At 43.8% G+C, this 25,086-nt stretch overlaps 1 protein-coding gene across 6 annotated transcripts; it reads left to right on the forward strand.

The window, feature by feature from the left end:
• On the forward strand, nt 1-24,655 carry LOC135555671 (axin-1-like). 6 transcript variants are annotated; one of them, XM_064988309.1, is made up of 11 exons: nt 1-166; nt 3,316-4,290; nt 10,285-10,431; nt 11,860-11,956; nt 15,625-15,762; nt 18,206-18,762; nt 18,902-19,060; nt 19,205-19,456; nt 19,894-20,004; nt 21,529-21,678; nt 21,941-24,655. In XM_064988309.1, exons 2-11 carry the CDS (start codon nt 3,395-3,397, stop codon nt 22,059-22,061), a joined length of 2,628 nt encoding a protein of 875 aa, XP_064844381.1. In that variant the 5' UTR covers nt 1-166; nt 3,316-3,394; the 3' UTR covers nt 22,062-24,655. The 6 variants fall into 6 exon arrangements, with proteins under 6 accessions (XP_064844381.1, XP_064844379.1, XP_064844378.1 ...); XM_064988307.1 differs by lacking the exon at nt 19,894-20,004; XM_064988306.1 differs by lacking the exons at nt 21,529-21,678; nt 21,941-24,655 and having other exon boundaries at nt 18,905-19,060; nt 19,894-21,519.
• Nucleotides 24,656-25,086: the final 431 nt, after the last annotated feature.

Consider the following 25,086-nt stretch of genomic DNA (forward strand, 5'->3'; position numbering starts at 1 on the left):
ACCACCACACAGACAGGAGTGAGAGACAGCCATGGAGAGGTGGAGAACGGACTGTTTTCTTTGTTATTTTTAAACTCTTGCTATTCGCATCTATGACACGATTCACAGTGAGCTGTACAAGCAAAAATTCCCGATGCACTCGAAAACGGCAAGTAGGTTTTCACAGGTGAAGTATAGAGTACTTTTTTTCAGCTCATGGTTTGGGATTGCGGTAGCCGGAGATGATATGTGCCATCGCTTTGCTGTGTGTGTGCGCGCTAGTCAATTCCGAGATCGAGTGTTCTATCTCTGCTGCGTCTTTTATCGATTCTGAAAAATGGTGGAGTGTTGGTCGTGAACAACTCTGAACATTCATTACCTAAGATGCTTACAGTTTAGTAGGCAAATAGTGTTGCAAAGTTGTGTACTAGTCGGTCGGCTGCGGAAGGGCCTGGCTGTGTGTACGGAGTTTGTTTCTGCCTCCCCTCCCCCATCCGTTCTGCTGCTGTGCTGCTCATACTCAGAGGCCAAGACATGAATGCAATGAATGTGGGGCTCACTTCAAAGCATTAGGGATGGTAGGGAATGGGTGTAGTAATACAATTATAGTAGCGACAGATTACGCTCTTTGGAAATGTTCGTGCATATTACGAAACTGAAGACCGCAACACAGTATTTGTGAATGTGCGCATGATAATACTTGCACGATCTACGTGTTCACAGTTGTAATCATATCACAGCCTGTTCTTGATAATGTGATCTTGCTATTTTGGTAAATGTGCTACTACGTAGGCTGCATTGTGGTTTAATAGAATTCCAGCATCAATATTGTTACTTTTTTTGTTCCAGTATAACGTCAGCTTCCTACATGTTTGTTACGTTGTTGCTGGAAGGCTATGTTGCTAAGTTAATTGATTCCAACAGTGTTGTTTTGGTATTGTCCACAGTGAAAGTTGTGAATTCATTGTAGGCTTCGTTTTTCATTCTCACCTAAGCTTTTTCCCCTGATTTTTAAATTGAGCCGTTTAATTAAAGCAGTAAAGAGGGGAATTTAGATTTATGGTTTGATATTGACATGATAAATTGCATATAATGTTGATGATTGTACAAATCATTCTGAGTAGTTGGCTGAACTAATGCCCAGTGGTGAAAGCAGTTGTTATGAGCTAACGTCCACACCTATAGTGCCAATAAAGATCCAATTCTTATTTACAATGAGACCTCAGGTAGCAGGCGCAGCACGTATAACACACACATAGGTTAAACAATATCATAGATACAACAGTCAAAAGTACACACAATGCCCAGCCAGTAATCCAGTCAGTAAGATATTGAGTAATGTGCAGCATTTAATTAAGAGGTAGTGGGAAAACACACGTAGTTATCAGTTAAAATCTCAGACAGTTTGTTTTTAAGTGTACCAGTTGGCACAAAAGAGCATAGTTTGTGTTTTTTTTTAGCATGGTCCAGTCTCTAGCAGCAGGTAATTGAAAAGCATTTTTCACCAAAGATGCTGAGTGTCTTGGGGATTGCCAGGTTTATGTAATTGCTGGATCTCAGATTGGTGTTGGTGGTGCGTCGTCTTAGTAGCGAGCTGAGATAAAGGGAGGCCTTGCCGAGGAGGGATTTGTATATGAATGTGAGCCAGTGGGTTTTATGTCATACATGTAGGGATGGCCAGTTAATGAATAAGTCACAGTGATGAAGTTGGAATGGGGCACTAGTGACAAAGCTTATGGCAGAGTGGTAAAGTATGTCCAGTTTATTGAGGGTGGACTTTGGGGCCATATTGTAGATGACATCACCACTATCCAGGATGGGAGTATTGTCATTTGGACCATGGTGTGTTTAGCACTGTGTGTGAATTAAGATTGGTTCTGGTAGAGAAAGTCTATTCTGGACTTGACCTTTGCTTGAAGATTATTGATGTGTGTGTGGAATGATAGTGCCAGATACCCAGGTTTTTGTATGAGCTGACATTCTAAGTCAATTGGTGTTTAGATAGATGATGACTTTCTAAAGATATTGAGAATCTTGAAATGTAACATTTTTTTAAGAGAAGTACTACTCCTGCTACTAGAATTGAGCGTATCACATTTTTGTGTATATTCATCATCATTGTCAACGTGAAAAGGAGAAATTGAGGATAGTTAGTGGTTCATTGCACTGTGATGTGTAAAAGTCCCTGTCTGTCCACTCCATAGTTCCCGGACAGCCACAGGGGAGGGCCACTTCCTCCAGGTCTCAGCAGGGACTGAAAATATTTGACTCAAGGTTGTCCTCTGATATGATCAGTCGGAGTGCCTGCCTGGCTGCATTCACCACACACAGCAGCCATGGTCACAGTCATGGCAGATTGGGCTTTGCCTGCACCCCACAGTTCCTCTTTTAACCTCCAGAACGCTCTGCCCTTGTCGCTCTATTTCATGCTCAGGGTCGGCTCCTGTAGTACACTGCTCGGATCTGTGTCTGTCATCAGTGGCCTCAAGTGAAGTTTTTGTTCTCTGTGTCCTTCACATGACACATGTCAAACATGCAAGTATTTTCAACAGTGAAGAGGGGTCGATGTGCACATCTGTCTCTACTTACAAGGGGGAAAACAAAATGAGAACCCTGACAGTGTTAAAGAATGGAAGGAAGAGGAACCCTACTACTGGGTGTCCATAACCCTTTTCCGTTCAGTTATTTTCATCCAATCATTTGAAGTCAGAAATACATTCAATATGATTGTCACGAAGCAGTTAGGCTATCTATATCTGAAATAGTGCTCTTTATTTTCACTACCTCTGCATTTTATAGAATAGATTTCATTCACACTAACATATAGCCTAGCTGCAGTTCAGAAACCCAACAATAAAAATATGTTTTAGAATCTTCTGATGTTAAGGTATTGCTGTGGGGAATCATTATGGAACGTGCTAATCTGTGTGAACATATGACACACAGATCACTTTTTTTCGTGTGCATCGATTTCTTCAATGCCCTTTGCTTTAGGGGATATTGAATTGTATTTCTTAGTAGTCAAAATATTTTTTTCAACCTTTAAATGGGTGCTATCGATGTGAGCAATGAAATAATTTATTTAATCTCTGTTTTGGCAGGATTTCTTTTTGAAATATTAGACTTGTGTGAATTCTAAGCTTAGACATAGATATGCAGTCTGCTTTTATTTTCTCAGTATTGAATGGATTTCCAATTTGTCTCAAACGTTTGTTCTTTTTTACTAAGTTGTCAAAATGAGATAATAAACGTCTGAGTCGTTGCCTGTGAATATACGTTTACATTTTATGTGTTTAAAGTTTCCACTCATTATATATTTTTGTATTTTTCTTACAGGAGAAATTCTTTCACGGTGGCATAAGTAGAGGGGTGGATCTGATCGTTCTGCACTGTGGGCTGTACTGGGGAGGGGTGTATGGACGCTGTGAACATGAGCGTGGGCGACAAGGTGGGGGGTTGCCTGGTGGATCTGGGGGGCAGCTTCACTGAGGATGCCCCCAGACCCCCGGTCCCTGGAGAGGAGGGAGAGCTGGTGTCCAGCGATGGACGGCCCTACAGCCACGGTTTCTATTCCTTCAAGAGCGAGAGCCTCAAGAACGAGGCCTCCACGGCCACGCCCAGGCGACCTGACCTGGACCTGGGCTATGAGCCGGAGGGCAGTGCCTCCCCCACGCCGCCCTACCTTAAGTGGGCAGAGTCCCTGCACTCTCTCCTGGACGACCAGGATGGTATCCACCTGTTCAGGACGTTCCTCAAGCAGGAGGAATGTGCCGACATGTTGGACTTCTGGTTCGCCTGCACTGGCTTCCGGAAGCTCGAGGCCAACGAGGGCCAGGGCGAGGAGAAGAAGCTGAAACTGGCGAAAGCCATTTATAAAAAGTACATCCTGGACAACAATGGAATAGTCTCGAGACAGATCAAACCGGCCACCAAGAGCTTCATCAAGGACTGTGTGATGAGGCTGCACATTGACCCGGCCATGTTTGACCAGGCTCAGACTGAGATTCAGACTATGATGGAGGAGAACACCTACCCTCTGTTCCTCAAGTCAGATATCTACTTGGAATACACCAGGACTGGGGGGGAGAGTCCTAAGCTCTACAGCGACCAGAGCTCTGTCTCTGGGGGTGGGAAGGTTTTACCAGGGTATTTGCCCACGCTGAACGAGGACGAGGAGTGGAGATGTGACCATGAGTTGGAGGAGCAGCAGGAGAGTGATCCCAGCAACCGGCTCACTCAGAAGCTGCTTCAGGAGACCGCTTCCCAACGCGTCACCAGCACCAAGAGATTCCAGGACAGTCACGAGTACAGGTAAATCCTCTCCCGACATCCTCTCTCTCTCTCTCCAGTCTCTATAACTATCTAGCTTCTCTGTGCAAGTGCTGAATTAGAAATGAACTTGTCCCCCCCCCCCTCTGTGCGAGTTGCTGCCTGAAGTTGGAGATGAAAAGTGGCTCTGAGTTTAGCACAGCGGACAGCTTAAGATGAGAGGAATGCAGTGTAGGCAGAGGCCTTTAAGTACCTGTGATGGTGAGGCAGTGGCAGGGGTCGAAGGGAGAGCATTTGCTGGTTGTTAGAAGGTGGAGGCAGCCCCTCTTTGTGTTCCCCACGCAGGTTTCCTGTGAATGGCAGGCTTTTCTAGTGGAAGAAAGGTTCTCTCTGAGAAAAGCTCAACACGATTTCTCTTTTGACTGTGGAAAATGGAGAAGTCTTGTTTAACTGCAGCAGAAAGTCAAAGGAATTATTCCCTGTCTAAGGAAATGAACCTGGCACAAAAAAAAGGAAGTACTCCACATATTTCTCTTCTGGATGACTAAAATATGATTGTAAAAGTACAGTCTTGTTTATCTGTCTTCCATTCTTTAATTAATAGTAATATGATGCTTGTGTTATATTTGACAGAAATCTTTGTGTCACAGCCTTCTGTCATTTCATTTGCGCAGAATGGGATTGTGCGATGTGACTGACTACTTAAAACTCTAATCCTCGCCCTGTTGGAACAGAAACAGCGCATCTGGGCTTTTTAGTCCACTATGCAAAGGATTAGGCCTACAAATGTTCCTGCCAGCGTCTGTGAATTAAATATCAATCTTTTTTTTTTAAAGACATATTCGCACATCTCTGAATTTGTTCTGTATTTGTCACTAAGCAAAGCTTGCTATCATCACCAGTTGTGAGAAGAATATGTGGAGGGATTTTGCGGATTTATTTAGCCTTGCTCTGAAATATGTAAGACCACAGCATTTTTACTTTTCAGATGTGCTTAAGGATACTGTATTCACTGTTGGCATTGTCTGGTGCAGAGATGGAAGATTGCAGAATTCTATCCCTAGAAGTTGACCCACTTTTCCATCAACAGTCTTAGACAAACCTTGACATATGCAGAAGTTGCAGTAGCACCATAGTGTGCAGAGGATGTGTTGAAGAGTTGTGGTCGCAGGGCAGAGGGACTTGAAATCAGTCTTTTCAATTAGCCTGACTAAATGGTAACGTTTCCAAGTCTTTGTTCCAGTTTAGGACTAGTGTTGTGATTTGAAAATAGGTCTACTCAGAAATAGCATATTGTTTAGGCTAAGGAATATTGTTTTGTCTGACTTTAGTCTATTTGGATGCTCCGAACTGAGTTTTTAGTATAGTTACAGTGTATAGGCATATATGTTGCCTTTTCTCATTTACAACGGGCCTATAAATGTGCCAGAATGAAAGACTAGGATATTTTAAAACCACAAACACTCCCCACTCCACCCTACTTCTGATTGTGTATTCTATGGCCCCTGGATATGATTGGCTTTAATTAGTGAGAGCAGTGCATTTGTAAGGTTGTTTTCAAATGACTATTTCATTAGGTCTAGTATTTGGCGGAAATTACAAAAAGATTATACCCTCCATTTTTAAATAGCCTTTTAGCATCACCCTTCGGGTTTTTGTGCAACTAAATTTTGCACCAGTCAGATGTCTCTTAATGTGTGAAGACCAGAGTCCAGGGAATTAAAAGGGAGAAAAACATTTTTTTCTTTCTCAGTTGTGTGGTAATGCACAAAAAAAATGTTGCGTGATATTTTTACGTCGTTCTCAGACAAGCAGGTGATGGCCTCAGCCAGTCACTGTTCTTGTAGAGCCAAAGCTCTCTGGATATGTTTACATGCTACGAGGAGCATGAATACACATTTTATATGAAACTGATCATTCTGAAAGACTCGTACAATTCACACCCGCGGAACATTTCTCCTGGTGCCCCTCCTCTCTCCAGGTCTCCCTCGGAAAGTAGCTTAGATGGTTCATCTCCATGACAATTTCTGGTTTGAACAGGTTAGATATATAGCCTCCATTCTTATATAACACTATCATCTTCAGAGTAATTGTAGAGAGAATGTAATGAGTAACTAAGCTGCTAACAGGTCTGATTCCTTCACATATATTGCTGTGTAACCAATCAGTGGTGATCCAGGGGTGGCTGCACTCCAATGTAAAGGGCAGTGACCAAAGGACCAGTAATTATTCTCTAGGTGCAAAGAAATGCGCAAGTCGTTGGAACAACAAAAGGCCCTACATCTAATGCTTTGGCATTGAGCTTCTATCACTGTGCACCAGGAGGACAAGTTAATTTAGTTTTTCAGGACAGGGCTATTCAAAGGTATGGATGATGTTTTGATGGGCTTTCTGAGAGGTACGAGTAACGTTTAGGTGAAACGAAAGCCCATCTGGCCTACTCGTTGGTCGTAAGAAACGTGATGAAATGTCATCAATTTACAGCTGTGCACCCACACTGTCATAGCTAAACAGCAGATAAAAAATCAACCATGATGAAACCGGTGTTGGTTTGAAAGCATCTCTCTCCTCCAGCCTCCTCTCTTTGCTCTCTCTCTGTGATTCTGTGAACATTGACATCATGGCTGCTGCTTCAATCATTAGAAGATTCTAGATCATGGGCTTGAGTGCTACCTGGGAATAATCATCAGAGGCTGCAGTAATCTGAGAGCTGCTTCCACCCGTGATCCATCCCTTTCCTCCTCTCAGGCTGAACCAGGCTGGGCTTAGAGGCTCATAAACAGATGCCTCACAACCAGTCAGTAGGATGGATGGCTGTGGTTCAGGTTCTGGTAGGAGGCTGCCATTTTCCCTGTGGTGCCCTGAAGAGAGAACACAGCCAGGTTGTGGAATTGGAAGCCCTGGTTTCTAGGAGGCAGCAGGGGAAGCAGGCTTCCAGGTCAAGGGGAAACCCTGGTAGAAAGGAGGCTTCCTGCTTGGCGCTCGCTCCCCTGCCGTGCACACTCCTTAAAACAGACTGTGGCCTCCTGCAGCTGCCCCTTTCAGTTGCATTTTCTCTCGCAACGCTCTTTCCTTTAAATGAATCCCAATCAATTTGAAACCTTGGCCATAGAACGTGGTTGTTATCCACAACCACGTTGCACCTCAGCCACAAAATGTACATTTCTATGCATTGACGGCTCGTATTGGTTGGACTTGTTTTTGTTTGATAAATGTAGCATGAGGGATGCCATCATGGTTTGTGTTTTGTTCCTCAAAGCAGTTTTTTAGAGCATCCAGAGCAAAGATGTGTTCTCCTCAGAGCCTCTGTTTTGAGAAGGGAATCGATTTTTACTACTCAACTGTTGAAATGTTGTTGTTTTTTTGAGAGAGGCGTTTTTGACTTCAACGGAAACTCACCTTTATTGCAAAATTGCTGACTATTCCAAATGAAGTACTTATCTGACCTCTTTCCCTTGTTTTCTTGGTTGTTCACGTTATGACATTTCATGTTTTGTTAGATTTGGCTTGTAAGCTAAAAGCAAATGTCATGCATGTTCGCCATTGGTAATTCAGTAGACTTCCCTTGAAGGGCAGATTATGTAATGGTTTACTGCTCACAGTGCTTATGGACGGAAAATGCTAAAAGGCCATAAGCATCATTTCATGACTAAAGTGCTTTAGTATTAAACTGTAATCTCTTTTCCAGTGATAAACGCTGATAGGATTTATGGTTGATGGACAGGACAGGGCTCTCTCTGTTCAGAAAGCATGACTGGACACATGTTCTTTTAGAAGATTAAACCTGTGTTTATGTCCATGTTATGTGGAATAGGAAGTGAGGCATGTTTCTGTGTTGTTTTTCTCGGGGGAAATTTGACTCCGAGATTGTCGAGGACTTTATTGCTCTTTGCCGAATAGTTGTACCTCACCCTGATATGGTCCTGGTGGAATGTGACGGCAGTGCCACTAGCCTAGGTCCTGTCATTTATAGCCAATACCCATGTTTCCATCCATATATTTTATGTGAGTAAAGTCATCCAGTTGAAAAATATAACAGCTGTGATTCAGTTTCAGTACTATTTTATTAGTGCTGACAGATAAGTTGTTCGTTTGACATGGTGGGATCTCTTTGTTTTGGTAAAATGTTATTATGCGAGAAATGGTGGTGGAAATGCCTTTATGCGCAAATATTGATAGCCGTTGTATCGAAGTAAACTTGGAGTCACTCGATCACATGGTGTGCGGTCCCTCCCACCACGACTCAGGAAACCATGCAGTTTATTAGGCTACACATGAAATAATTTACGATGAACTTCACAGGGTGGTGAAAGTGCACGGTGATGAGCTTGATGCTCCTTTCCAATAAATGTTTAGGTTCTTATTCTGGTAACATGATGATCGATGCTTGACCCCCATTTGACAAATCAAAAAAATATTCTCATATCTGTGATGATATCATTTTTTATTTATTTTTTATTTCACCTTTATTTAACCAGGTAGGCTAGTTGAGAACAAGTTCTCATTTGCAACTTCGACCTGGCCAAGATAAAGCATAGCAATTAGACACATACAACAACACAGAGTTACACATGGAATAAACAAAACATAGTCAGTAATACAGTAGAACAAAAGAAAACAAAAAGTCTATATACAGTGAGTGCAAATGAGGTAAGTTGAGGAAATAAATAGATAGAAATAATAATAATAATAAATAGAAATAAATAGGCCATGGTGGCGAAGTAATTACAATATAGCAATTAAACACTGGAATGGGAGATCGACAGAAGATGAATGTGCAGGTAGAGATACTGAGATGCAAAGGAGACTAGCCTACCGCAGAGCCGACCCGATCTGTGTCTGCTGTTGGCTAAAGCACATGTACCAAGAACAAACTAGTCGCATTTAGCTATTTAACGCAAAAAGTGTTTGTGGCAAAACCGTCGGTAGAGTTGAAAATGCGATGGAAACACGTTAAACATTCACATTTTATTCAGTAAGCCGAAAAAGTACATTTTCTGTGCACCACGTCATCAGGCACAGATATAAAAAAAATATCGTCGACAATTCAGTTGGGTGGAAACACCACTGGTGGGAAAATGCGCGGATTTACTTTGTGGATTTAGGAACATTCGCATGAAAATCTCTCAACAATTGGATGGACATCTAGTTTATATCGTCATTTTATTCGATAAGATTGGCAGTCTAGTTATAACAAAATAAATGCTATCTTCTGTCACGACTGCCATTGCTTTTCAAAGAGAACCATTTGTCATTTCTAGACATATTAGAATCTCATCCCTTTACTTACATAATGTAGAACTAAAAGACATTCTTCAACTACTCTACATTATTGTCTTAATCCAAAAATGATTTACCACTTTGCAATAGATGTTATTTTTCTTCGTCCTAGGCAGAATATGGGCTGACTAATGATACCCAGTCAGAAGTAGCCTGGGTTTGGTTTGGTCTCTAGTAAGACTGAGACCTTCAGAGTTCCCAGGGAGGGAGCACGCACTGACCACTTTAGGGATCTTTTTCAGTTTAAAGATGAAGAGAACAGAGGCCTAGCCAGATCTATAATTCATGTGAAGGGAGCAGTTTGAGGAGTGTGTTGAGGGAGGTTGAGTCAACGATGGAGTCTGTGGTGATGCGATGCCTCCAATAAGAATTAAATCAGGATCTCTACTGTACCTACCCTTAGAAACCCTCTGAAGGATAGTCATTATGACAATGTGGGTGGTTTTGGTGTGAAAGGCATGTATTACTACAGAGATACTACAGCAGTCTTATTTGGAAATGTTTCTTTGTTTTATATCTAAATGACATTTACATTGTCACTAACTAACAACGTCCTTCCCTTCTAATGCTATGATAATACAGTGCTGTGCAATAATCTCTGTAAAAATGTACTTGCATGTATCTCATGTGAACCTGAATCTATTGTTTAATGGTGCTAATACACTGTGACATCATTGATTGTGTTATATCATGTGCTATGTATTGTTAATGACTTTGCCTTAATGCTATCTCTCTGAATGTTGGCGTTTCTTCCAGACGCGTGCCGTGGCGGGAGCCTGTCAACCCGTACTATGTCAACTCGGGCTACGCCATGGCCCCTGCCACCAGCGCCAACGACAGCGAGCAGCAGAGCATGTCCAGTGCCAGCGACGTAGACACACTCTCCCTGACAGACAGCAGTGTGTACGTACTCGCACAGCCTCCGCGTCACCTCCCACTCACACGCGTACACACACACACAATCGGTCAAACTGTAATAGTACATACCAGAAGTAAGGGCAGAATGCCTTCGAGATATGAAGTTTAGCTTCCTTGTTCCTTGCTATTCAGCATAAGGACCTTCACAAACCATTTCATGACATGTGAGTGTGTGGGCATAGAAAATGGTGAGAGTGTTATTTTCAATTTCATCCATGCCCAGTGTATCTGAGCTCTACCTGGGTTGTATTCATTAGGGCACACAGTAGCAAAACGTTTTGCCACAGAAAACAGAATTGAAGAAGTTCAGGTAGTCCCTCTTTTTGAGTATGTTTTCTTCCGTTTGGTGCCAAATGAATAGGACCCGAGTCTGACTGTAGCACCTCCTGCTGCACGCAGACTGGTGCCATTTCCCCCTGTCTGTCTGCCACTGGGAGCAGCAACACATCTCTCTCTGCTCCTCTCCTCAGAGAACAGCCATCTGTTCATTACCCACACGACTGAAAGCTGCTAAATGTCATTACTTATGCTAATTATAGAGCTATGAACTGGGAGGTATGACAGGGCCACAGTATGTCATCTGAAGGCATTGACTTGTTACCCTTTAAATCAAGTTTCCTGGAATTCTGAGGAAATGGTGGAGAATTGGCAGTGAAAGGTTGAGTAGATTTTGACTGCCTCTCATAATTGTGTAGAATGAGTCGGTACACAATGAGTGAAAATCTAATGTTATAAGCCCACGTCTTATATGACATACCCACAACGGTTTGTTTCAAGATGGGTAAATGTACAAGCAGTGCCTTTGGAGGACCCCATGTTGGACACAAGCTGTTATTTAGCGCAGCAGTCCTCTTTCTTCCGCCTTAGCGGGAAGCAGCATGTTTCCTTTAGAGTAAATCGAGCTAGGATGTGTTGGCAGAGGGAAGCCAGAGAAGAGAGAAGGCAGGAACGGTGCTGTAAGTTCAGAGATGGCACAGGGGAACGTATGTTTAAAGAAACATCAAAGGCTGCACAGCAGGACAAAAACATGTGTCTGAAGCAGGATAGATTAGAGGCCATTATCAGCTGTTTGTTCCACAGCTCCTGGCGCAGACGAGTCAAACCCAGCAGGGCCACTGAGACTTGGGATAAAACAATTCATAGTGTTGGTGTCAGCGACCGCACCATTCTCTGCTTGTTCACTACTGTGTAGGGCCACAGAGGAAACCCTCAGGGTTTAGATACTCTGGTATTTACCGAAACCCAAATCCAGAAATCTCAACCCGCTCAATTTACCATGAACTCCCAAAATGTTGTCCTTCTCTTAGGATGATTGAGCTACTGTTTAGAAAGGTTACTTTGAAGCTGCATTTACATATGAGTTTTCTCGTTTTGAATATGTTTATAAAATTGTCCTTTTGGTTTTTGTTCCAGAGATGGGGTTCCACCATACAAATATCGTAAACAGCATCGACGAGAGATGCATGAAAGTGCCAAAGCAAATGGGCATGTGCCACTACCTCATATTCCTGTAAGTTAACCTTGGTTTCGCTGCACACACACACACACCCCCCTACACAAACAAGTATACACACACACCTGCAAGAACCACACTCGCTCATCAAAGACTGCTGACATGACTGTTATCTGCTATTCTAGAAACATCCGTCTTTCTCAAATGTTCCCATCTCTCCACCTTCCTGCATTTGTAAGATGCCTGACTGCATCTCTCTCTGGGCCTGTGTAGGGTGTGTGAATAGCTCATATTGAGGTTTGTGCTTTCTAAACTGTGCCTGGTACTCTCCCCAGCCCTCAGCTGTCTGTCTGTGTTGAAGCCCATCAGACAGCAGTGTTTCTCCTCTGTGGCAGTCCCGCCTCCCTGCATGCCTCTGCAGCTCCCTACAGGAGAACTGCCATCCTAATTGGGCCTCGGAGTCAAGAGTCCTGCTTAACAAGACTCTCTCCCTCACATTAGGATGCATTTATTTTTTGTGTAGAATATATTATTTTGTTCATTGACTTCTGTTTTTCGGTACACAGAATACAAAATAATAAAGAAAGTAACTCTATGCATAGCAGAAAAATGGAAACGCTGGCTGCCTTGTGCTTGATTGTTCTGTTTTTGTCTAATGGATTAGTCCCAGACACATACTGCAGTGGTAATGGAGAGACGTACAGTGCATTTGGAAAGTATTCAGGCCTCGGGATTTTTTCCCCCCCACATTTTGTTGCGTTACAGGCATATTCTAAAATGGATTAAATAAAAAATAATCATCAATCTACTAAATAATGACATTTTTGCAAATGTATTAAAAATCAAAAACAGAAATACTTTATTTACGTAAGTATTCAGACCCTTTGCTATGGGACTCCAAATGTAGCTCAGGTGCATCCTGTTTCCATTGATCCTCCTTGAGATGATTTTTCAACTTGATTGGAGTCCACCTGTGGTAAATTCAATTGATTGGACGTGATTTGCTAAGGCACACACCTGTCTATATAAGGTCCCGCACAAACCAAACCATGAGGTCGAAGGAATTGTTTGTAGAGCTCCGAGGCAGGATTGTGTCGTGGCACAAATCTGGTGATGGGTGCCAAAAAAATGGCGGCAGCATTGAAGGTCCCCAAGAGCACAGTGGCTTCCATCATTCTTAAATGGAAGAAGTTTGGAACCACCAATACTCGTCCGAGAGCTGGCGACCTGGCCAAACTGAGCAATTTGGGGAGAAGGGACTTGGTCAGGGAGATGACCAAGAACCCGGTGGCCACTCTGACAGAGCTCTAGAGTTCCTCTGTGGAGATGGGAGAACCTTCCAAAGAGACAACCATCTCTGCAGCACTCCGCCAATCAGGCCTTATGGTAGACTGGCCAGACGGAACCACTCCTCAGTTAAAGGCATATGACAGCCCGCTTGGAGTTTGCCAAAAAGGCACCTAAAGGTCACTCAGATAATGAGAAACAAGATTCATTGGTCTGATGAAACCAAGATTGAACTCTGTGGCCTGAATGCCAAGTGTCACGTCTGGTGAAGCATGGTGGTGGCAGCATCATGCTGTGGGGACGTTTTTCAGCGGCAGGGACTGGGAAACTAGTCACGCTCAAGGGAAAGATGAACGGAGCAAAGTACAGAGAGATCTTTGATGAAAACCTGCTCAGGACCTCAGACTTGTCCTGTTGGAAGGTGAACTTTCGCCCAACGACCCTAAGCACACAGCGAAGACAATGCCGGAGTGGCTTTGGTACAAGTCTCTGAATGTCCTTGAGTGGCCCAGCCAGAGCCCAGAATGGACCTGATCGAACATCTGGAGAGACCTGAAACCTGAAAATAGCTGTGCAGTGACACTCCCCATCCAACCTGACAGAGCTTGAGAGGATCTGCAGAGAAGAATGGGAGAAACTCCCCTAATACAGGTTTGCCAAGCTTGTAACGTCATACCCAAGAAGACTCAAGGCTGTAATCACTACCAAAGGTGCTTCAATAAAGTACTGAGTAAAGGGTCTGAATACTTATGTAAATGTCATATTTCAGGTTTTTTAAATTTTGTTTTTATCAATTAAACAAAAAATCTAAACCTGTTTTGCTTTGTCATTATAGGGTATTGTGAGTAGATTGAGGAAAATAAAAAACATGTATTACATTTTAGAATAACCCTGTAACGTAACAAAATGTGGAGAAAGTCAAGGGGTCTGAATACTTTCTGAATGCACTACATACACTGAGTGTTCAAAACATTATAAACACCTGCTCTTTCCATGACAGAGAATGACCAGGTGACTCCAGGTAAAAGCGATCGACCCTTGTTGATGTCATTGTTAAATCCACTTCAATCAGTGTTGATGAAGGTTATGTGGATCGTGTATGTGTGCCATTTCAGAGGGTGACTGGACAAGGCATTGCCTTTGAACAGGGTACGGTAGTAGGTGCCAGGCGCACTGGTTTGTGTCAAGAACTCTAACCCTGCTGGGTCTTTAATGCTCAACAGTTTCCTTTGTGTATCAAGAATGGTCCTCCAACCAAAGGACATCCAGCCAACTTGACACAACTGTTGGTACGCTCCGTGTACATTCTTCACTAATAGAGGGTAATAGCCAAAGTAGTGAAGTAATTTCTATAGCCAGGTCTTCTAACAGCCATAAAGCTACTCTGGGCTGTTTGTGTGTAAAACTTTGTCTGTGTTGGGGTCAAATGAATATGAATCCAACTGAAACCGAATTCAAAGAGAATGGCAGTCAGAGCTGGAGAAGTGTCCGGCTTTGTACTCAGCATGTGGACATATCTTGTGTGCTTTGGTGGGGCCCGGTGTAAAACGTCCCTCTACAATATTTAGGCTATCCCCAGAATGTACTTTAATCTCTCTTTGCTAGATTACTACAACAATGCACCTTACAGGCTTGAGTTGTGTTTGGGATACCAGCTAAGAGCTGCATATTCCCAGCATCTACCTTTTGATAGAAAATGTACTTCACTTTGCTGCCTGTAAGTAAACATGCAATGATAGGGATTATTTTGAATGGACAATCACCTTTTAGAGATGAATTCTGGTCTGTGGTGTACCAGCGAGTTTTCACTGTGTTTTTTCAGACGTGGCCTGTAGCTCAGACACTGTTAACCTTTTATTTAACTAGGCAAGTGGGGCACGGTGTCACGCTGCGACGGGTCGATCTGGAGATTGATTTCGGTGTTGCTGTTTTTTAATGGCTATTATAAAGTCGCTGACCAACAAAGTTGTTTATGGCTGATATTTGACTATCTATCTTATACATTTTCTCTAACTTAGGGTACTTCCAATGTTGAAACGTTTTATTGTTGAGAAGAATGCCTGCGCCTTACAGCATACATTATGCAGAGCAGCCTATATCAGACTATTCAAAGCCTTAAACCACGTCAAATCAGACCTTGTAGGTACTACATTAGCTACTCAGCAACAGTCTTCTTGACTTTGGTTTGAGGTTATTGTTTTGGCACCTTCATTTCCATTACAGGTCCCCTGTTAGCTTTTCCCTGATAAACTGTCGACGTGTTTGATAAGCCTTTCCTCCTGTTTAGTTTTCTCCCTCTTTGTTCCATCAACTGAAGTGAACAGCACAGTGACCACAGGTTTTTACCTTCCAAGAGAAAACGGTAACATTGTTATGAGCGAACGGACTACTGGTACAACTTGAAATGAACTGGAAAATGGTGTGTTCCCCTCTGTTAGCGCACAAACCGGATACCAAAGGACATTCACGTGGAGCCGGAGAAGTTTGCGGCGGATCTGATCAGCCGGCTGGAGGGAGTGCTGAGGGAGAGGGAGGCCAAGGAGAAACTGGAGGAGCGGCTGAAGAGAGTCCGATTGGTACGTTGTTGTCCACAGAAGTACCACCATGCTTGTCGGTGTGACTCCCCCTCCCTGGTGGGGCGCTATACCACTCTATATACCATCATCCTCTTAACAACCTCTTACTATGTTCTCTACAGCTGGTCGCCGTTTGTCTGGCTGTCTATCAGAAGGTACACTGTAATATCTCTGTTGTTTGAAAGGACCGGGTTGATTGATTAAAAGGAAACAGACATTATTCCATTGTGAATCATTTCTAAAAGTGTAGCTCTGGCCTATCAGGGATCCATCCCCACTGTATCTTGGATCCCTTTGTCTCTGGCATCAGATGGAACACCCGCAGACAGCCTGAGCCACTTGTGAGCCTGGCGCACTGTAATGACTTTGTTTGATGTCCGTTGGACCGTGAAGAAATGCCTGCGCTCACCGCAAATGGAATCTCTTTCGGTACACAGAGCCAGGTCTTAAGTCTCAAGGCAGATATTTTATGTCGTTTGGCCCCTCCGTAAGAGGAACCGCCATCATGGAACAGTAGGTTTCTCTTTATTAAGAGCTGGTGGCAGACAGGGGAGTGACAAATAGTGACTCTATTAACTGATATTCTTACCTTAATCAAAGATAAGCTAGTCCCCCCCCCCCAATTCCTCTCCTCTGCTCTCTTACCTGGTTTTCATCCACAGACTTACACCCTGATTTCACTGAATGTGGCCTCAATCCGATGTTGATTGATGGAGAGGTCACATCCGGTCTCGGCATACTCCCCAGTAGTGTCTGAAAGGAACGAGTCAATATTGCAGGATAGCCTGTGGTATTATGGTGCTGTTGACTGATTAAACCATTTGTCTTTATCTCGCCTCTAAATAATACAGAACCTTTAGGATCAATGCATTGGTGCCACTGAGAGATCAATAACTTAATAGGTGTTTTTCGCTTTTCTTTCCAAAGCTCTGAATATTGGCCCACCTAATGTATAATTTACATGTTCAATAGCAGCAGTACGTTCCTCTTCCCTGAGGTGAGAGTGAGTGAGAGAGACTCGGTACATCACATTCATTAGTAGATGCCTTTTAGCAGGATGGGCTCAGCAGGTCTGGATCTGGCCTCATTTTGGCACGAACAGGGTAACTGAGAGTGCAGAGCAATGGCCTGCATAGCTGCTCTGAGCCAGGCCAATATCTGCATGCGCCAGTCAGACCCTCATCAAAAAGTCCTTAGCTCCCGCCCAGGATTCCTCTACCTGGAGTGAGCATCAAAGCCTCCACCACATAAATTGCCCACTGTTATTTGCCAATGAGTCCCATGTTGAAATGCCATCAAAGGTGTGTGGGAAGGGTGAGGAGCCAATGGGGGCTGATGTGTTTTAGTTAGGGGAGTGGAAGACCAGGTCAACACATCCTTAGCAATTCAGTTAGTTACAGAGGCAGACCTGGTGAAATAAGGGCACAATGGTATGCACTGCTGCTACATGTCATACTGTTAGTTACTATGGCTGTACGTGCCATACTGTTAGTTACTATGGCTGTACGTGCCATAACGTTAGTTGCTATGGCTGTACGAGTTATACTGTTAGTTACTATGGCTGTACGAGTCATACTGTTAGTTACTATGGCTGTACGTGCCATACTGTTAGTTACTGGCTGGTTGTTTGTGCCATACTGTTAGTTACTGGCTGGCTGTTCGTGCCATACTGTTAGTTACTGGCTGGCTGTTCGTGCCATACTGTTAGTTACTATGGCTGTACGTGCCATACTGTTAGTTACTGGCTGGTTGTTTGTGCCATACTGTTAGTTACTGGCTGGCTGTTCGTGCCATACTGTTAGTTACTGGCTGGCTGTACGTGCCATACTGTTAGTTACTATGGCTGTTCGTGCCATACTGTTAGTTACTATGGCTGTACGTGTCATACTGTTAGTTACTGGCTGTACGTGTCATACTGTTAGTTACTATGTCTGAATGTGCCATAGTTAGTTACTATGCCTGACCCTGCCATACTGTTAGTTACCATGGCTGTTTGTGCCTTTGTCTAGAAACTAGAACATAGCAGTGTTGTAGCTTGAAATACATAGAGCTATTTAATTGTAGTAAAGATTATGCTGGCAGGCGTGATGTGGGGTGAAATAGCTTTGCACCACAGAGGAAGAACATTCCCTCTGCAGCAGAGCCGTGATAATGCCACGGACGTGTTAACACATGGTCTTGTGGAAGTGTGCCATCTGCTGGTGTGCCTGATTCTAACAAATAGCCTTTTGAAATGACTTTAGCAGTTGTTCTTTCGCAATGTGGTAAGTTGGGACTCCATTTATTTTCTTGGGAAATGACCGGACACTGAAGCTCATACATGTGGGTAGGGAATGTTTGTATATTATATACTGATATAATCTCTATGTCAACTTGTGGTATTGCTGTTGAGTTGGGTAGTAACCATTTTCAGTATATTTAATCATCTTTTTCTTTCTGGAAGGAGGAAGAGGGTGAGGATGCCGACATCTCCACATCCACCTCGTTCTTCAGTCACAGACTGCCCCCTGGTGCCCACCCACAGCACTACAACAACCCCCGCTACTCTGACATCGGCTACAATGGCCTGGCGCTGCGGCCTGACGCCCACGAGGAGAACCCCGAGAGCATCCTGGACGACCACGTCCAGCGAGTCATGAAGACCCCCGGCTGCCAGTCCCCGGGCACCGGCCGCCACTCCCCCAAGTCCCGCTCACCCGACGGCTTCCCTGCAGGTGGCAAGGTGCCCGGACCTGGGATGCCACTGCCCACAGGCCCAGGCAAACACCCAGCTCGGCTGGGGCCCAAAGGGGAGGCTGCCAGCCACCAATACCACCACAAACACGTGCACCACATCCACCACCCAGCCGGAGGGAAGCCCAAAGAGCAGGTGGAGGCTGACGCAGCCACGAGGGTCAATGGTAACTTCCACTGGGGGATGGAGCAGCACAACTATGGGTCCAAGTCTCGCAACTATGCTGACGGCATGGGCCCCAGCCCGATGGATCCTATGGGCTACAGGTACACACAGAAGCACACAGCCTCTTCATGTCTCTTTTGAATTATGTTTTTTAGATCTTCCATGTCTGTTTTTTTTAATATATTTTTTTAACACTTGACGTTTTAACATTGTTGTCCTTTTATCATACAATTTTCGTAGTAGCAAAGGTAGCACGCTATCGAAGCGGCCGTTTAAGAAAGCTGAGGAGGTGCGGACCTTTGAGGTGCCCGTGCCTCCGGAGGACGTGGAGAGGAACCAGAAGATCCTCCAGTGGATGATGGAGGGAGAGGCGGTCCGTAACAAGAAGAGCCCCTACGGGTGAGTTCTGGCTTTATGGGTCTTTCCCGCGTAGGGAATCGGTAACGTACAACCACAGAGATGCAAGTCATTTGAATGAACTCTGATCTGTATTATGGTGGTATGTGTACATTTTGGTCAAACAATGACAAGGATGTCTCCCAGGAGCACCACAGGGTCCAAGAAGACCCCGTCGAGCCACGAGGTGTCGCGGCCCAGCTCTGTGGAGCGTCCCGGGGCAGTGCATCCGTGGGTCAGCGCCCAGCTGCGGAACAGTGTGCAGCCCTCACACCCCTTCATCCAGGACCCCACCATGCCCCCCAACCCGGCCCCCAATCCCCTCACCCAGCTGGAGGAGGCTAGGAGGAGACTGGAGGAGGAGAAGAAGAAGACGGGGACCTTACAGACCAAACAGAGGTGAGTCTGCGTTACCTGGGGAGGAAGGGAGATGTTTCTGTCACAGCCTGGTTCTTCAGGTCATGTCTAGCCAACCGTTGTATTGTTGTAGTGATTGTGGAAGCCATGTGACTGAATCACCAAACTCATCCTTTTGGTAATACAGGAAAAAAGAGTAACGTTGTTATCGAAAAGTAATGTTTGTGCTGAAACAGCAAATGTTTGGGTGAGCTGAAGCATGACAGGGTCTCAGACTTCTAAAGAATTAAATATTTTTCACTTTTTTTCCTTCACTTTTCTCATTGATCAAAACCCCCCTTTGAGTAGCATGATGCACTGATCAACCTTGTTTTACATTTTCATTACACATCTGTGCATGATCCCTGGTGTGTGTATCCTGGTTGGTGTGGCCCTGTGGCTGGTCCGTGTCTAACTCCCAGGGTTGTTGGGTCCTTCAGGTATGTGATGGAAGTGATCCAGCGGGGGCGCGCTGCCGCCAGGCCCGCCCTGTTCCCACCGCTCGGCGTGGTGCCTGCCGTCTCTGACACGGAGCTGTCCGAGTACGTCCAGTCTGGTTTTACCCCAGTAGCCCTTAACACCCACCCCATTAGTCACAGCAGCACCCAAACCCCCATCCCATTGGTCACAGCAGCACCCAAACCCCCATCTCATTGGTCACAGCAGCACCCCACCTCACCACCTCCCATGTCTATCACCAGCAGCATCCAGACCCGACTGCTCTGTATCTGCACAGCCAAACAGAGGCCTGTCTGTATGACTAGACTCCATAGAGATTAATTGAGGCATATATGTTTGATTACTGGCATTAATACTTGTATCCCCATAATCTAGTTGTAGTTTCCTGTACACTAACATCTGTGTGTAGTTTAGTTTTTTTGTCAATTATAAATTCATATTTGATCTGATTATTTGCTTATGTATGGGTGGGGATTAGAACAATCAGTCTCACCTCTTCAGCCATCTCTTAGTGAGACGGTGGGATGGCAGTGAGAATGATCATACCTCTAGCTTCACACTGGTAAGCAGAGGGGATGAGAGGGATTAGAATGATATTAAGTGGAGAGAGATGGGGAAGATAGAACTGGGGAACAGGGAGGGAGGTAGTAGGAGGTAGCAGCTAGGGAGAGGTGTGTACTGTAAGCTGTGTGGGGCGGGAACGCAGAGCTTTTGATGTTCTCTGTGTGAAGTTGCAGTCTGTTTGATGTCCCGTGGCTTCTTCCTCCGATGGACATTTTAGTGATGTAGGGGGACAGGATAGCTGCAGTGAGGACCAGATGAAAGCCCGGCTATCCTGGCATAGCCCCTGGGTCTCTACCACCCCATCCTATCGCTGGGCCTCCACCACCTCACTCCACACCATCAAACCCAAAAACAGGCCCGTGGGCATGCAGTTGGAACACTACTTACTGTAGTAGCCTGCTCCCTGCTGGTTGCATTTAGGCATAACACGTCTTCATCACAATCCCATTTAAACTCAGCATTTCCTTGCTGGAACAACATTACCTCCAAGAACTCTGATTGATAAATGAATACTTTCCCTGGACAAGGTCCTTAGGGCAATATTACCTGTACCAGGAGTGCTCAATTTGATAGCATTTTAGAGGAAATCAATGCTGTAAAGTCACACATTGTGGATCATGAAGTATTCAAATCATGAAACTGATTCTTTGAATTTGTTTGTCAAACATATTTTGCATTTATTGGTTGTCTCCTTTTTGGCAGACCTCTGGAAATCAAACTATGGGCCCCACTAGGGGTCCCCGGCCCCTGGTTGATTATGCTTCACCACCTAAACAGTCTGCATTGCAACTCTGGTGGCTGTCACAGCCTAAACATTTATAAGTTGTAGAAGAGGGAGTATGAGTGACTTGAAATCTTGTTTTCGTACATCAGATTCTGACTGAGAGGAAATTCTACCTCGATGTCAGAATTATTGACCCCCCCCCCACTCCTACTCTGTCAAAGGATCAGAGCTTGGAGTTCTGCTGAGGTCTTTGAAACATCTCATTCGAAAGATGAAAGGAAGCCTTGACTTGACACATTTATTTAACCTCTTACTTGTTTGTTTGCAGACATAAAGTGACGAAGAAGCCCGCGTGTGAGAACATTACGGTGGCCTACTACTTCTGTGGGGAGCCAATCCCGTACAGGACATCGGTCAAAGGTCGCATGGTCATGCTGGGCCAGTTCAAAGAGCTGCTGACTAAGAAAGGAAGCTACAGGTGAGGTCACTACTCTACTCTACCTGGTGAGGCACAGGAAACTAGATTTACAGGATGATGTTATGTAACATTTTAGTCTATTAAACTCTGAAGTCCTTGAAATTGAATATCACGTTTTTGTTGTGTTTATGGTAATGTGGAAAATTATGAACCACATTCCAAAGTCCATTTTTCATCTTATGTAAATTTTGTGCATAATAAATCAAGCTTTTTCAATGCACTTGAACTAACAACCAACTGTTCTCTATCCAACCAACTCTAGGTATTTTTTCAAGAAGGTGAGCAATGACTTTGGGGTGGTGTTTGAAGAGGTACGCGAAGATGATGCTGTCCTGCCCATCTTTGAGGAGAAGATCATTGGGAAAGTGGAAAAGATTGATTGATTGATTGACATGGAGGTGGAGAGGAAGGAGACGTTCACAAAGTCGGCCTGCGATGGACCTATCGACGGATGAGCTGTTCACTTGAGAGAGACGGAGAGAAAGTGTTTGACTAGAGGGAGGAGGATTGGCAGGGGAAGAAAAGGTACGGAGTAAGTCGCTACAGGAGGGAATGGATGAGGAAATGAGAAGAGTGCATAGTGATCACTATGGGAGACACTCATGACTCCAAGGCTTTCATATCTGCTCAGTGCCACTGCATTGTGCAGACAGAGTAGGAAAGCATTGGACAAAAAAAAGCAGACATTCTCTCCTTCAGTGTCTTTCTGAGTGTAATGCAATGTAGCATTGTACAATTTGACAAGAAGAAAAATGCTATGAATCTGCTTACTAAAGCAGCATATTATTTTTGATATGACGTATCAGAAGGTATCCTTTCTAATGTAACCAAGCGTGTCATTTTTCTGTGTTCGTACCAGATGTGTACAGATTGTCTGTTTAAAACATAACGATAAAGTTTTATATTATCTATTTAAATATTTTAAAAAGCGGTCGTTTTAATCCTATTAAAGCAGTGGCGCTGTTCCAATTCGACGAGATCCAAGTGTTTTGACATGGCTGTTTTTCAAGTATTGTTGGAACTATTATACAGCCCCATGTTCTACCAAGTGCTTTTTACAGGAACACTCAACCTTGCCAGTCCTCTAAAGTTAAGTGGCATTGAGTTGTCATGCTGCACTTATCACTGTATTATGCATTAGTGTCAATGGAGCAAAATGAAAAGGAATGCCTTCTTGAGGTTGGCCTCATGTTTTGTGTTTTTCAATTAGGAAGAGACTCCCCAGCAGTAGCTTGATCTGTGTACAATTTGTCTCTTCCCCATAGTGTACGTGTGTGTGTGTGTATGCACATTAAATACATTATTATACCCATACCTGCAGACACCTGCCAACTTAAATTGATCCCCACTATGTTCGGTAACTTTTAGATTTTGCTACAGTTAGGTCTTAATTGTAGCAGATCTGTGCAGAAAATAACAATCTTTGATCAGAGATGATCACAGCCAGTTGTGTACATGCTACTGACAGTTCAGATCCAGATTCTATTTACAGTCTAGAGCTTTTGTTAGGCATTTAAGACCAGAGTCCATAGTAGAAGTCTCCTGAAGGATCATACACAGGTGTCTGTGTAGAGAAAGGGTCTGTGTGCGGACGTTTGTCTCAATAGAGCATTGATCATCTAATGTGTGTTCACATGCATTCAAAAAGGCTCCTGACCCCATGGTTTCACTCTGGACAACGAAAGGACATCATATATGTTTACCTAGTTAATATATCACAAATACAGCTGAATAATGACTTGTAGCCTTTCATAGCTCTATAGAGCTAAATTTGGTGCCTGGCAGAAATTGTCTCTAGAAATAACTTTAGTATGAAATGATCTACTTTTTTTGATAGGTCACAATACACCAAAGAGAACAGTAGAAGTTGATATGTTTGTCATCCCCTTTTCTCTTCTTTGTTTACCCTCATTCACATGGGTACTCTTTGATTATTCTCCAAATCCCTGTGTTGAAGTGGAATTCTCTTGTACAATTTTCTAGGGCAGGGCTCTCCATCCCTGTTCCTGGAGAGCTACCCTCCATGTAGGTTTCCACTCCAACCCCAGCTGTAACTAACCTGATTCAGCTCATCAATCAGCTAATTACTACAATCAGTTGCACTAGATTAGTGTTGGAGGGAACCTGCAGGACAGTAGGTGTCCAGGAACAGGGTTGGAGAGCCCTGTTCCAGGGCGTTGTGCCGGGGTCAGTGCAAGGTGGAATGTGCTATCCGTTGTGTTTGGTTAGGATGGGAAGGACCTTTTTCATCAGAGTGCTGTATTGCTGGGTGTTGTTCTCTATCAACACCACGTATAAGAGGACGATCTCCTTTTCTGAGATGCTGTTTTTGTATTTATTTAGATGGATATTTTTTAAGAATCTGTATGAAGTTAACATACGTAGTGGACAACCCTCTATTGCTCCTGTTTAAAGATTTGAATAACCGTACTTTATGTTTTTTATAACGAGAGGCATTTACTCCATGATCTTTGACAATATTGGTACTCGACCATCTGTCACACTACATTGTAGAATTTGGCTCTCTGTTATGATTATCATTAGATTATTAGATGTTCACTGTCTGTATGTATTACTAATGGAGGGCAGTGATTCTTACTGTGAAAGCCCCAAAGTGAAAGCCCCCCCCCCCCACTTATGGTCATTGAAATGTATATAACAACCATCACAGAGTGCCTTTTATTGCCATCCTCTCATGACATCCGCTGTGTGATTCTCAAGTGTTACCAAGGCCTTGCTTTATATTTTTATTTAGCGTCTTACAAACCATGTTCTGTTGAAGTGTTTCCTATGTCACATCTCACTTTGGATAAAAATGTTCTATGTAAATATGTAAAAAATTGTACATGTCATCAACCAGCAATTCACTTAGGAGATATTCATTACCCCGGACCTGTTTCTTAGTGCTGAGTTGTGCGGTTATCATTTTAAAGGTACTTGAACAATAAATATGTAATAAACCCGAACTTCTCCATTACCTGTAGTCATTCAAATGTGTTAACTGTTTATTACTGATTTTAAACTATGAACTAACAACACTTTATGAAATACTTAATGTCCTATTAAAGTGTACTTTACTATAATGTGTCGCCCACAAAGTAGATTTAGCAATAAATAAGAAATCTGCAGTGTTTGACTGGCACAGCTTCAACTGAAGGTGGCAGTCTTGATCCGCTGACATTGAGCATTGCTTGAAGTGGGCTGGTTCTCACCCATACTGGTACCTGCACTTCAAGTGTTCTGCTGCTTGACTACTGGGAACCTCTTATAGAATATTGGCTCTAGAATATGACACCTAAATATCCAAAATTAGTACTGTAACCTGTTGCAGTCCATGTCAAGCAGAGTGAGAGAAACATTTCCTAGTGTAAGGAGTAGATTCTCCAACGTGGCTGAGATGACCAGTTA

The sequence above is a fragment of the Oncorhynchus masou genome, chromosome 15, assembly GCF_036934945.1.
Source record: "Oncorhynchus masou masou isolate Uvic2021 chromosome 15, UVic_Omas_1.1, whole genome shotgun sequence".
Classification (NCBI taxonomy): domain Eukaryota; kingdom Metazoa; phylum Chordata; class Actinopteri; order Salmoniformes; family Salmonidae; genus Oncorhynchus; species Oncorhynchus masou.

Bases quoted from the DNA above. Each gene is read 5' to 3' on its own strand.
- LOC135555671 (XM_064988309.1), top strand. From the start codon at position 3,395: ATGGACGCTGTGAACATGAGCGTGGGCGACAAGGTGGGGGGTTGCCTG. The intron at 15,763-18,205 runs GTACGTTGTTGT...TCTTTCTGGAAG, and splicing joins GGCTGAAGAGAGTCCGATTG to GAGGAAGAGGGTGAGGATGC. The intron at 18,763-18,901 runs GTACACACAGAA...CAATTTTCGTAG, and splicing joins ATGGATCCTATGGGCTACAG to TAGCAAAGGTAGCACGCTAT.